The sequence below is a fragment of the Lissotriton helveticus genome, chromosome 6, assembly GCF_964261635.1.
Source record: "Lissotriton helveticus chromosome 6, aLisHel1.1, whole genome shotgun sequence".
Lineage (NCBI taxonomy): Eukaryota > Metazoa > Chordata > Amphibia > Caudata > Salamandridae > Lissotriton > Lissotriton helveticus.
The window spans coordinates 2,052,767,631-2,052,782,010 of record NC_136067.1 but is presented as its reverse complement, the minus strand read 5'-3'; the positions used below and the strand labels follow the sequence as shown (position 1 = coordinate 2,052,782,010).

General features: G+C 49.2%; 1 protein-coding gene across 2 annotated transcripts in view; it reads right to left on the bottom strand.

Annotated features, from left to right (window-relative positions):
- The window catches only part of KRTCAP3 (keratinocyte associated protein 3), a 92,757-nt gene extending 81,248 nt beyond the window's left edge, over positions 1-11,509 (bottom strand). The window contains exon 1 of one of the 2 annotated variants that reach the window (XM_078650111.1): positions 11,353-11,509. In XM_078650111.1, the coding sequence (XP_078506237.1) occupies positions 11,353-11,422 (70 nt within the window). In that variant the 5' untranslated portion in view covers positions 11,423-11,509. Of the gene's footprint in view, positions 1-11,082; positions 11,330-11,352 lie in introns of those variants that run through there. The other variant, XM_078650112.1, reaches the window with a different exon arrangement.
- Positions 11,510-14,380: the final 2,871 nt, after the last annotated feature.

Sequence of the window (14,380 nt, the reverse complement as noted above, 5' to 3'; positions counted from 1 at the left end):
GACCCTTAATGTTAAGGGTCTGAACAACCCTGTGAAGCGTAGGGCGATCCTTTCCCTGCTGGAGGGGACGCAGGCGGACATTTGCCTTTTGCAGGAAACCCATTTACTTTCCAATGATTGTCATAGGTTGCGCTCTGCCAAGTTCCCCACCCAATTCTTCTCTTCGGCGGCGACCAAGACTGCGGGTGTAGCCATTCTTTTAGCCAGCTCCTTTAGGGGCGAGGTGTTGTATAAATATGCCGAGCAGAAGGGGAGGCTCCTCGTGTATCGCATGCGGCTTGGAGGTATCGCCTTTACGGTTGGCTCCGTTTACAGCCCGAATGACCACCAGGATCGTTTCCTGGCATCAGTGTTGGTGGACGTCACTGCCTCGCCCGATCGCCATGTTGTCCTGGGGGGAGACCTAAATATGGTCTTCGACTCAGCTTTGGATAGGTCTGCCCAACGCTTCCCGCAGACGGGGGAGCTTTCTCGAGCGGTGCGAGACCAGATTGCTGAGATGGATCTGCATGACCTATGGCGCACTATGCACCCCACCGATAGGGACTATTCATACTTCTCCCATGCGCACCGCACTTATTCGCGGTTGGACTACCTCTTGGTGAGCGGGCCGCTTCGCTCGGCCGCCACGGCGGCAGACATCGGGGTCTTGTCCCTGTCCGATCATGCACCGGTTTCCGGAGTCTTTGCTTGGCCGGCAGCCCCCCCCTCTAGAGGGATGTGGCGGCTTCGGGATACGCTTCTACATAGGAAGTCGGTGGTGACGCGAGTGGGGGAGGTTATTCAGGAGTACCTGGTCCACAATAGCAACTCCGACACGTCTCTAGCGACGCAGTGGGCAGCCTTGAAGGCTGTCCTCAGGGGGGAATTTATTTCCATTTCCTCGGCGGAGAACAGAGAGCGGCAATGTAAGAGAGACGAACTGACGGCGCAAGTCAGGGAACTTGAGCAGGTTCACCGCCGCACGGGGGCTCCTCGGGTCTGGAGGCAGCTGAAAGCGGCGAGGAAACTCCTCTCTGCGCTGGATCTAGATCGGGCGGAATACGCTGCGTTGCGTCTGAAGCATGCCTTTTATACGGGCGGAGACAGATGCGGTAAGCTCCTGGCCCATCGGCTCAGGGCTGCGCGGCAACGCAATGTGGTGAAGGAGTTGGTGGGCGCGGATGGGGCCCCGGTTTCCGGTGACGCGGATGTGGCGGATTCTTTCCGTAGCTTTTACGAGGCGCTATACGCCGCGGAACCCTCCCCGCCGGGAGAAGCTGAGGCCTATCTGGAGTCAGTGACCCTCCCGTCTCTGGAGCCCGCCCAGGCGGACCATCTGGAGAGGGACATCCATGTGGTGGAAGTCATCTCCGCTATCGCACGCTTGAAGCACGGTAAGGCCCCGGGCCCGGATGGCTACACGGCCTTGTTTTACAAGACCTTCTGCTCCACTCTGGCGCCTCTACTGGCTCGCCTGTTCAACTCCTTCTCTGAGCCGGGGGCCATTCCGCCGGACCTTCTTTCCGCGACGGTGTCGGTTATTCCGAAGCCCGGGAAGGATCGGACCCTGTGCGGTTCATATCGGCCTATTTCGCTTCTGAATGTGGACCTTAAGCTCTACACGGGGATCCTGGCGGCCAGACTTGGCCCGCACCTACCGGGCCTGGTGGAGGCGGACCAGGCTGGTTTTGTGCCCGGTAGGCAGACAGTCGACAACACCAAGAGGGTGACGCACGTGTTAGAAAAGGCCTCACGTGTCCCGGGGGAACGGATGTTGCTGTCGGTCGATGCGGAGAAGGCCTTTGATAGGGTTCATTGGCCGTACCTTGAGCTGGTTCTCGGGAAACTGGGGATCGGCGAGAAGTTCCGCTCCATGGTCTTCAATTGTTATAGGAGACCGTCAGCGTCGGTGCGGGTCAACGGACACAGCTCTGGTAGTTTTGCCATTGAGCGTGGTACGAGACAGGGATGCCCCCTCTCACCGCTTTTGTTCGCCCTCTATATGGAGCCGTTCGCCCAGAGGATTCGCGACAATCCGGACGCTATTGGGGTTGAGATGGGTCAGTATACCCATACTGTTAGCCTATATGCGGATGATGTCCTGCTGACCCTGGATGACCCCAGGCGGTCACTCCCTGCCTGCGTTCACGAACTGAACGCCTTTGCACGCGTGGCCGGCTTTAAAATGAACATGTCTAAATCGGCTGCCCTGGATGTGTCGCTTTCCGCGGACACCAGGCGAGACCTCCAGCGTCTTTTCCCTATGCAGTGGTCCTCTTCCACGGTGCCGTACCTGGGGATCCTGCTTGCACCTTCGCTGCCCGAGATGGTCAAGGCCAACTATTCTTCCCTTAGCAAGAAGATTAAAGAGGAACTCGGCCGATGGGACAAGGGCCTGCTCTCGTGGCTGGGCCGTATCGCAGCGGTGAAGATGACGGTACTGCCCCAGATCTTGTATCTTTTTCGCGCTCTACCTCTCCAGCCCCCTGTGGGTTGGATACAGCAAGCGCAAGCTGACATCTCCCGTTTCGTGTGGCAGGGCCGCAAGCCTCGGATGAAGAGGGTTCTTTCCACGCTTGCACCGGAGGCGGGGGGTCTCGGTGTTCCGGACCTCCGGAAGTATTTTCAAGCGGCGCAACTCCGGTATTTGGTGGAATGGAGCAGGTGGGAATCGGACAAGCACTGGCTCTTTCAAGATCAGGCAGTTGCAGGTCGCACCCTTCAAGAGGTTCCATTCTTGCGGCGCGCACACCGCCCGGCTAATCTCTACGCCTCCTTTGTCACCCGGGTTCCGCTACGAGTGTGGGATGCGGTTTGTGAACTCCGCGAGCTAACTACTTTCCCATCTCCGTTCACACCCATAGTTGGTAACCCAGACTTTACTCCGGGCCTGGACCCGGGAGCTTTTTCTCACTGGATGAGTGCGGGTTGCAGGGCACTCTTTCAGATTTACGGGCCGGAGGGCGTGCTCCCTTTCCAACAACTCCGACAGGACTTTGGTCTGACGGAGGTGGACCGACTGCGTTATATGCAGGTCCGTCACTGGGCTCTCCAACCCCAAGTGCGCGACGTCGCAGCCCGTCAAATCACACCTTACGAGCGGTGGCTGGTGACCCGGACCTCGGATGCCAAGCTTATCACTGATCTATATAAATTTCTCCAACCCCCGCCGTTTCATTACCACAACCCGGGGAGAGAGCGCTGGCACAGAGAGTTGGGCAGGACCCTGAGCCACAAGGAGTGGGACGGGATCGCATATCGGGCGAGGCACTCTGCGTACCACACTGGGCTGACGGAGACTTTTACCAAGGTGTCCACCTACTGGTATTACACCCCGGAGAGGCTCTACGAGATGCACAAACTCACCGACAAGGGTTGCTGGCGAGGCTGCGGTCAGGAGGGTACTCTATCGCACATTCTCTGGGGGTGCCCGGTACTATCTGCTTATTGGAAGGAGGTCTTAGATGAGGTGGACAGGCACTTCGAGGTTGAACTCCCGCGCTTCCCGGCATATGTCCTGCTAGGCCTTCCCAACGACTTGATGTACCCGCTGAAGTCCCGCAGGGGTAGGCAGATTGCTATTGCGCTAGGCTCAGCGGTTCAAAATATCCTTGTGCACTGGCGCACCCCCACTGCCCCCTCTATCACTGGCTGGTTACACAGACTCTGGCAGGTACTGGGTATGGAGAAGATGTCGCTCACAGTGGCTGGTAATGTTGACCAATTCGAGGAGCTCTGGCATCCTTTCTTGGCACTGTTGTCCACGGAATTTCGTGAGATCACATGTCCGAGGTACCTACGCCTTCTTAGGCTGACGCCGCCGGCGGCTCCAGCGGATTAAGAGGGATGGGATCGGGGGGACTGGGGGCTGGGGGTGGGTGGCTGGGGACAATGTTTCTATAACGGGCTATTGGACGGGGATGTTGGGGTGTTGTTTTCTTCTTTTCCTTTTTCTGGGGATGGGGGGCTTGGAGGGACTGTGTTGTTTATGCTGTGTTGCGGGTCACTACTCATGCTTAGCTTTGATTGGGAGGTTGGGGACTATTGGAGGGTTATTCGCACGGCCTTCTTGCCTTACAGCATTTGCCTTTTTCCCCCTCCGGGACTACCGACCTCCCCACTTTCCGCCAGAATTGCTGCAACATGCCTCCTTTTGTACTGTATGTAAACTTGACCTCCTAATTCCCTTCCCCGTGTTTTTATGTTTTAATAAAATGCTTTAAACCTAAAAGTACATTAGCCGCTTATCAAAAAAACTTGAAATCCGCTCGCGAACAAAATATTGCTCAACAGATCAATAAAGCAGAAAACTCCTCTCGCACTCTGTTCCAGATACTAAACTCGTTCACCAACCCAAGAGCATGCAATACTGAAGAAGCTCCATCCCAAAGTCTCTGCGACAACATCGCAAACCACCTTGCTCAGAAAATTGAAAAAAATATACCAAAAAATCACCTCTGTCTCCGCTCGCCACTCTGACCCACACATAGATTCACCACCTATCGCAGTTGATTCCCTCACCTTCGAAGTCTTCCCTGCTCTCACTATTACTGAAGTAGACTCCCTCCTAAAAACTGTCAAATCTGGGTCCCCATTAGATCCTCTACCTGCCAAGACAGGGGTGTGGAATTTAATAATATATCTACTTGTCCATGGGGCAAGTTGCTTCATAAATCTACTTGTCCTGTAACAAAATCCAGTTGTCCCTTTTGTGCCGACAAATTATGACCGCAATCTCATTATATAAGCGCTCTGAAATAGCCGCTCTGATTATGCCAGGGCTTCTTCCACAGTAGGGGTTGAATATTAGCAATTCCCATATGTTGCCAAATTTCCGCAGACCTACATACTGGGGCTGAAGGTAAGGGTAAGCAGCAATTTCAGGGTTGGAATGCCATTTTGAGTCTGTGCAAACCTACTAACTAGCATGTTTTAAGGGTTTTTACCAACTCGTCTATTTTTTTTCCACACTGAGAATGGTTGGATATTTACTCCTGACAATGAAAGACAAAACTTCTTCCAGGGTTGGGAAAAAAGTGGTTGGAGGGAATGTGAACTTGTAAACACTCAGATTTTTCCCATGAGCAAATGTACACCTGCATATTTGCTCATGCTAAAATGCAGTTCACAAAGACTTTCTAGGAGAACTATTTCTAGGCCTACTTCTGTAAATTCATGAAAGTTGTATATCTGCATTTAATCCGAGAACATGGGTGCACTTTAATAATTGGGCCCCTAATTAGGTCTGGTGGTAACAACGACCTTTTGTATTTATTAAAATGTTCTCTCTCTCGGCTTTCTTCACTGGGAGTGACAGCATTCTGTTCTTTCACGAGGAGCATATCGACACAGTCGTTTTGTTCAGTTCCATGAACTACTGTGCAGTGTGTGCTTTTTGAGACCAAATTTTTTTTTTGCTTTTGCTATTATTAGTTATAATGGTGAGGGCCCGGCAGCTCCCACACTAATAAGGTTTTACCAAAACCATGCCAAAAGAAGTCACGCTTTGACAAAACCAAAAGGCTGACCAACAATTTCAGACCTACATGTTTTACCAATGCTTGTTTATATTTTCCATAATCTTATTAAGACTGGTTACACTCATTTTCCATTATGAATATTTTTGGGAAATACTAGCATGCATCAACATTTTATTAAATGATGCTGCAAAGAAATGGTACCTAAATATTTTCAGTAGTTTAGGGAAATGTTTTGCATGTTTTATGTGAACATTTTACTTTGAAAGCATCAATCTTGCTTTCAGACTTCTGCAAATATTTGCATCTAATCATAGATTCTGGGTACAGTATACATAGCCTCATATTGTTAAACTTTGCAAACGTGTGTTCACATTTTTATACTCCAACCACAGTCAGTAGCGCAGTCTGAGCTTACAACATTTACTTAGAGAGCTCACCCTAGTAAGAAAGGCTTTGCATTAATGAACCACAAATACAAGTTTGAACAGCATTAGGACATGGACACACATATTACTTTAACTGCAGGCAATGCCTTTCCTGATCCATAATGTGGTAATGTAAACTGGCAGTCAAAGGGTTTGTGCTGTAGGGAGTTGGGCATACTTGTCCCAAGTCAAAAATACACATGAAAACATGTTGCCCTTGACTCTAAACAATATGTCCTGGGCGTCGGGCTATAGGAATTCCACATCTCTGCCACTTTGTCTAATACTCTTGCCAGCTCTATGAAAGAAGGCACCCTTCCAACAGAGTGGAAAGCAGCACAGATTATTCCTATAAGGAAAAATCCAAAGGTCCCTCAAGAGGACGTCACCAAGAAAAACATATATGCAAACATCTTTCTAAGTTCGTTGAATCCACTAACTGCCTCGACCAATCACAGTCTGGCTTTCACCCAAAGCACAGTACGGAGTCAATACTGGTGGAGGTTACTGATAACATTCGAATGGCTGCGGATAGTGCTCGGGTAGTGCTTTTGGTTCTGCTCGACCTGTCTGCAGCCTTCGACACCATATCCCACCAGGTCTTGCTCAAACGCCTTGAGGATATAGGTATACGGGGTAAAGCCTTGAGCTGGCTGACTGACTTCTTAACCAACAGGACACAAACTATCAACCTCGGTTCCTACCGTTCCCAGACCACCTCAGTCACCAAGGGGGTTCCACAGAGCTCTTGTTTGAGCTCAACGTTGTTCAACATCTGTGTCACCTTGGCAGGGCTACTGAGGAAACTAGGCTTCATTCCAATCTCATACCCCGATGACACGCAACTCTTCCTCTCTTTTGCCAAATCAAACCCACATATACAGGACATCTTCTCGGAAGGGATGAAAGGCATCGCACAGTGGATGGGGGACAATGTCCTCCAATTGAACACTGAAAAATCCGAGATCATGTTGTTCGACGAAGCAAAATTGAGATGATCCCCCAATTGGTGGCCAGGGGAATTAGGACCAGCCCTGCCCTCAAAGCAGACAGTGAAAAACCTGGGAGTGCGAGTTGATCAGGAACTAACATTAAAGGAACACGTAAACATCACAGCCAGGACTTGCTTCCATACTCTTGGCATCCTCCTGCCATCAGCAACCCGAAAACTCTAATCCAGGCACTGATTATCAGTCGCCTGGATTATTGCAATGCTCTGCTGATCTCTGCTAAATAAAAATCCCTAAACAAACTTCAGATAGCGTGATACAACCTGCCTCTACACCAGTGGTTACCAAACTGTGCGCCGCTATCAGTAGCCAGGGGCACCGCGCACGATGTGGGAAAGATAGCACCTGGCCGCGTTAGGCTCCCTGTGCATCGATGGCAGAAGTGCAGAGCGCCAGAACACCAGAGTACTAGTGCGCTATAAAAACAAACAAACACATGATCACTCGCACACTCATGCATGAATAAACACACAAACTCCGCGCACAGGCTTTATTTCTAACAAGCCACCCCATTTTCTTTCTTTGCCTACATGGGGAGACCGGATTCAATCAGGTGTCAAAAACATTATGAATCGCCTCGCTGCTATTATTGAAGTCGACACATCTCATCTGAGCAGAAGAAGGATTACATAATTCTGTTTATCTGTTTTATGCAAAGGGCCTTCAATGTTGTATGTAGACCAGTAAAAGTCATATTGTCAGGCGTGCGAATGAAAAAATTGTACTGCGAGTATTTGGGATCTGTCACGAAATAAGAGATGTATGCAAGAAAGATTCTAGAGTAGAGAAAACTATACATAGCAGAGATAAAAGGTAAAAAAGACAGAAGGAGAGTGAAGGTGGGAGCTTGAAATGAGGGGGAAAAGACAGAAAAAGTGCAAGAAAGAGTGGAGGAATGATACAGAAGACACAGGAGAGTAAAAGGGGGAGATTGAGATGAGGGTAAAAAACGGAGGAAAGAGAAGGAGAGTGAAGGGGGAGCTTGAAATGAGGGGGAAACGACAGAAAAAGTGCAAGAAAGAGTGGAACAATGACACAAGAGAGTGAAAGGGAGAGATTGAGATGAGGGTAAAAAACGAGTAAAAAATGGAAGAAAGACACAGGAAGAGTGTGAAGGGGCGCTTGAAATGAGGGGAAAACGACAGAAAAAGTGCAAGAAAGAGTGGAGGAAAGAGAGGACACAGGAGTGAAAGGGGAGATTGCGGTGAGGGTAAAAAACAGAGGAAAGACAGAAGGAGAGTGAAAGAGGGAGCTTGAATTGAGGGAGAAGCGAGAGAAAAAGTGCAAGAAAGAGTGGAGGAAGGACACAGAGACACAGGAATGTGAAAGGGGGAGTTTGACATGAGGGGGAAACGACAGAAAGTGGAGGAAAGACCCAGAAGGAGAGTGAAGGGGGGAGATAGAAGTGAGAAAAAAATGAGTGAAAAAGGAGAGAAAAAGTGGAGCAAGAGAATGGAGACAGAGGTCCACTGGACCACCAGGGATGAAGCGCAGGTGAAAACTGCAGGTGGAGGAGGGTCTCCAACACTCAAAAGTGCAGGGGCGTGGGTGGGGAAAGGCCTCACTTAATGGTGGAGCTGGGAGGCAGAGTAATTTTACTGACAATGAGTCAGTGGTCATATCCCCACATCTGTAGCATCCACCGATGCCCCTCGGCTATTGCATTTATATGTGTTACAACTAGCAGCCAGACTCGCCTTTCATGTGTGAAAGTTTGAAAATGATTAGACCAATGGGCTCTACCAATATTTATCAGTATTTGGCATGGTCCAGCAGGTTAAATTCAAATCCTGAATAAAACATAAAAAAAGAAACTTGCTGCATTGAGGATAGAAAAACAAAAATGATTGCTTTGACTACAAAATGCATGTATGAAGTACAGATTGATCTGCGTGCTGTGGAGAATTAAAATGATCCCTCCTGCATTCCAGTGCACAAATTCTATAATAAAAGGTGAAATGCCAATGGCATGAGGTGGGAGAGTGGGCTCTGAGTGGGCCACCATGTCAAGTCAACCCAACAAATATGTGAACCACCGCAATATTTGAGTACATCCTGTATCTCGCCCTCCCTAATGAGCATCTATAAAAAAATATTTTGTGTGTTTACTTTCGAAATGAATAAAGTGCTGTAGATGAGCACCCCAAGTCTTGCCAATATGCTACTCGTCACCTTTAATTTAAAGAAAAGGTGAAAAATCATCTGTCCAGTGTTCCAAAATTTGCAATATGATGCTCTTCGGGTACTACTTGATGTGCTTACAACACCTCTGAGAATGACTAATGGTCTGCCGGTAGTTTGTGAATAGCTAGCTAGCAGCTGCTATCCTTTTTATCCCCAATACCTTCATTGCATCCCAATTAATTTAAGGAAGCCAACAGGAAGTATTCACGAGGTCTTGCATACATCCCCCCCCCCCCCGACCAGCCCACCGGTAAAAAAATGGTGGGGAGCCATGGCCATCTGCCAATTAGGTCAAGGGAGCCACGGGTTTAAAAGTTTGGGAACCACTGCTCTACACATAAGAGACTCTTCCTCACTTTTAATAAATCCTGCAAGAAGCACCCCCTACACCGACCGACCATGCACGAAACCTAAGGGTCATCCTCAACTCCACACTCTATGATGAAGCAGGTCAACGCCGTCTCCTCCTCCTGCTTCAACACCCTCCGCATGCTTCGCAGGATCTTCAAGTGGATCCCCACCAAAACTAGAAGGATGGTCACCCAGGCCCTCATCAGCAGTAGACTGGACTACGGCAACGCACTCTACACAGGAGTCCTGGCCAAACTCCTGAAACGGCTCCAACGCATCTAGAACGCCTCCGCACGCCTGATTCTCGACATCCCCAGCCACAGCGACATCACACCCCACCTGAGAGACCTCCACTGACTCCCCATCAACAAGAGGATAACCTTCAAGCTCCTCACCCACGCACACAAGGCACTTCACGACACCGGACCTGCGTACCTCAATAGCCGACTCAGCCTCTACACCCCCGCCCGCCAGCTCAGCAGACCACGCCCTCGTCCCCCGCATCCAAAGAGTTACCCCCGGCGGCAGATCATTCTCCCACCTCGCCGCTAAGACGTCGAACACCCTACCCATCAGCCTACGGCAGACCGAAGACTTCCTAACCTTCAGGAGACTCCTCAAGACCTGGCTCTTCGAACAGTAGCATTGTTTCCCAACCAGCGCCTCACGGGTATGTAGTGCGCTTTACAAATCCTATGATTGGTTGATTGAAGATCTGGCTTTTTGAGTAGTCTCACTAGGCCCTAGGTGTGGCAAGACACCTGCTCAGCACCAGGATACCCTCCCAGGTGATAGTGCGCTCTACAAATCTACACAATGTGGCACTGGGTCAATCTTCTTCGTCTGGAGTATCACCATTCACACTTAAGTACAACTGCTGGGTCAGCACCCGCAGCATGAAACTTATCACCTTTACAAACAATGATATTGAAAAACGTATGCAGACATGCCAACCCTCCCGATTCAGGCGTGAGACTACCGATTTGGAGGCTAGTCTCCCGCCTCCCGATTCCTACAAGCCAAAACCCGATTCCTTGGGGGTTTCAGCTGACAGGGCTTGGTAATGTTTAAAGTGCTAATTCTTCCAGCAAAGAGTGGCGATGCAGGGGCTCTCGATGGGGTGAAAAAAACAACAAAGCGTCATTAACAAGGGAATGGTCTTTTAAAGACCCGTGAAGTACTGGGGGGAGGGGGGCAGCTTGGGGGGGGAGGGGGCAGCTTTGTGTGTGCAGGGGAAGCTGTTTCAGCCCGGGCTGCCACGGGAGGGGGGAGGGGGGATGGTGGGAGTGGTGCATGCACTGCCAGCAACCTGTGCCAGTCCAGTGTACAACACTTGCATCACCATCTCTCTGCCATTATGCTCCATGCTTCAGAAAGGTAAGAAAAGAACGTGCATTTGCGTTTCAAATGTCCAATCCTGCAGCTGCACACTTCCAAAGCCCATACATGCCAGTAACCCGATTCAAGGCCCCATTCTCCCGATTTTTTTTTTTTTTTTTTTTAAATCTCCCACTTTGCTCTTCTGAAATGTTGGCATGTATGCGTATGCACTAATTAAAAATTCAGAGAATAAAGTTGTCAGAAGAGTTGCAATTGAAAATGTATGAAATAAAAATCAGCAAATAATTTAATTCTATCTTTACACCTCACCTTCAGAGAAATTTACAACAAGAGGCTCTTTTTAAATGCCTACCCAGCGAACCATTGACCACTAAAAGTTAGAGATTGTTTAGCATCGGTAGCTCTGGGACTATGGACTATATTATGTTAATGAGGCATTCAGATAAAGTAGTCGCAGAGATTCTCAGGTTTGCCTCAAAGCTCGGATGCTCTAATTCTCTCCAGACTCGGACCACAGGTACCCCCGGCCGCTGGCATGTATCGCCCCCACTCCCCCCTAAGGGTTTCCGTTTCACTCACCGAACCCGCACGCCGCCGCCATGTTGAAAACACTCCAGTCTACAGTACCCTCTGGCCTCCGCGCGCGCATCACCTGCGCGTGGCCCCGCCTCCGGTGACGTCACGGGCTACCTGCAACCGTGGCACCGCCTCCACAATAACGTCACTGCGGAGCGGCTGCACCCTTCCTCCGTTGAGACTGCGCGTGACCAACGGCATGTCCGGAGGCGTCCATGCTGGGGTCAGGCAATACTGACCCTTGTTCATGAGGTAACTAGAGGGGCTCTGCTTCTTCAACCCGCCCGCTCGATTAACTTCACAAAATGCTGGCAGCGCCTAACCATTCTGATCCGAACGTGGGGTACAATCGCATCTGCTGCTGCAGGGGGCGGGGCGCGTTTTGCTGGTGATATTGCTGGCACTTGAAAATGTGGGCCATTCAATTCATGGTTTGTATAGGACCTTACAATGATGTGATTGTGCGGCTGCGACATTTTCCGCCTAATTGTGGATCTGACCCCTTTGCTACATATTCCTTTATCTGATGCATAATCTGCTCATTTTTAACAAAAAAAAAAGTTTGTTTCTAGGTCAAACGGTTCAAACCAAAGCTAGTAAAATCACAGCAAGACGTGTTCCAGCCTAGTGGAAGGCCATTTGCAAAGTTTCACTGGTCTTATTTCTATTGCTTATTGTATTGTACTGCAATTGCATTTATATTGCATTTACTACCCCTGATGAGGCGTCAAAGTGCTTTTTCGGCGAGCAGCACGCTGCTCCGGGACCCATAAAGGATTAGTGGTGAATTAGTATAGTGAAATATGAAAATAATTTGAGTGGTGGATATGTTAGTCAATTATTTGGAATGAGGATAGTAGAGGGATAGAAGAAGAATTTTTTTTGCATTTATTTAGCGCTTGCTACCCCTGATGAGGTGTTGATGCGCTTTTTCGGCGAGTTGCATGCTACTCCGGAACCCATAAAGGATTATTTGTGTATTAGTATAGTGAAATATGAAACATAATCAAATAGAACTATTTTGCATTGTACTACGTAGTGGTGTCTAGTAAATTAGATGGCCATAATGTCACTATTGGCAGCCTCTATAACCCGAAAGTAGATCAAATCTCATTTCTAGCGGCCCTCTCCAGAACATTAACACCATACCTGGTGGGATCGGTAATCCTGGGAAGAGACTATAATTGTGTGGTACATATCAGACTGGATCACTCTCACCCACCTTAGAGGGAATCCCCAGCTGTCAAGATGGCTGGGACTTTGAAGGAATGGCAGTCCCAGTGGGGCCTCTTCGACTCATGGAGAACACTACACCTGGAAAAAAGTGACTACTCCTTATTTTCCCACCTGTATGACTTACACGTCTGGTGGATGCTACCCTCTGTACATCTGATATGCACAATCTCATCATAACTAGTGAGTATCAAGCCAGAATGATTTCTGATCATAATCCCCAGCTGTTGGGGTTACGATGGACGAGGACCCCACCTTGTATCCCCACTTGGTGACTGAAACCGTAATCCCTTGATGACCCGGTTTTTCAGGCCACATTACGGACAGCTATTGGGCAGTGCTTTGAGGGGAACAAAGACACAGCATTGAGCCCACTTTTAGTGTGGGACGCATTCAAAGTGGTGACTAGGGGTAGATGCATCTCTGAAGCAGTAAGTATTCATGGGACTCTCCTACGAGAAACATTGGCCGCTGAACAAACGCTGCAAAATATAGAGAAACGTAGACCCGAAGTTTGGGGATCACAGGAGACCTTAGTGGAAGCTAAAGAATAAGTAGCCGAACAGGTCGAAAGATTGCAGTGCTTTGACAACAGGAATATGATCCGAGCGCACGCAGAGAGTGATCGCACTAGGAAGATTCTATGAAGACTGGCTAATCCCTCCAACAAGCATTGGAAATGCAATAGGTCTCGCAGCATTAGAGTTAGTGCTTTTAGAATTGTTTATGGGTTTTTGTGTAAATCTTTAGCATTTTTGTTTCCTGTAGCCAATGCTAAAGAATTAAAAAAAAAAAGCCATAAACATTTCTAAAAGCTCTAACTCAAATGCTCCGAGACCTATTGCACTCTGTGAGGGTGAGGGGTTGAGGGTGAGTGAGGGTGAGTGAGGGTGAGGGTGGGTGAGGGTGAGTGAGGGTGAGTGAGGGGTTGAGGGTGAGTGAGGGTGAGGGGTTGAGGGTGAGTGAGGGTGAGGGTGAGTGAGGGTGAGTGAGGGTGAGTGAGGGTGAGGGTGAGTGAGGGTGAGTGAGGGTGAGAGTGAGTGAGGGTGAGAGTGAGTGAGGGTGAGGGTGAGTGAGGGTGAGTGAGGGTGAGTGAGGGTGGGTGAGGGTGGGTGAGGGTGAGTGAGGGTGAGGGTGAGTGAGGGTGAGGGGTTGATGTTGAGGGTGAGAGGGTGAGTGAGGGGTTGAGGGTGAGTGAGGGTGAGGGTGAGTTAGGGTGAGGGGTTGAGGGTGAGTGAGGGTGAGGGGTTGAGGGTGAGTGAGGATGAGTGAGAGTGAGGGTGAGTGAGGGGTTGAGGGTGAGACGGAAAGTTGTGGAAAAAGTCGAAAAAGAGAAGACACTGGGCATAGAGAAATCACGGGTAGTCTAGAGGCTACCATCATGAGCCTGTGAAGAAAGTCTTACAAAACTTGTTATTGGAACTCTAGTCTAGGGGAATGTTTTTTTGGTGGGCAGTATTGCCAGTGCACCCTTTTGGGATTGGTGTTTGTTTTGCAGAACTTGAGTATCAACAGGGAAGCACCTGCCCCTCATAAATGTAAAATAAAAATGGCCTTTGTAGCTATTGCCCTGTGAATTTCCGAAAGTTATAATTTATGAATTGATCACTGAAAGCTGTAGGTTACAAATACAGATCGCTTGGAGATGTTAGCAGCAACGTTGCTGGGGTTAGGCCCCCTGGACAAATTGTGACTGACCTTGAGCAAGTGGTTTTGTCCTTGTGCTTCACTTTGCTTTCAAGTAGGGACTATGCCAAATATAAAATCATATTTAGGGAATTGGAGGTTACCAATGCCA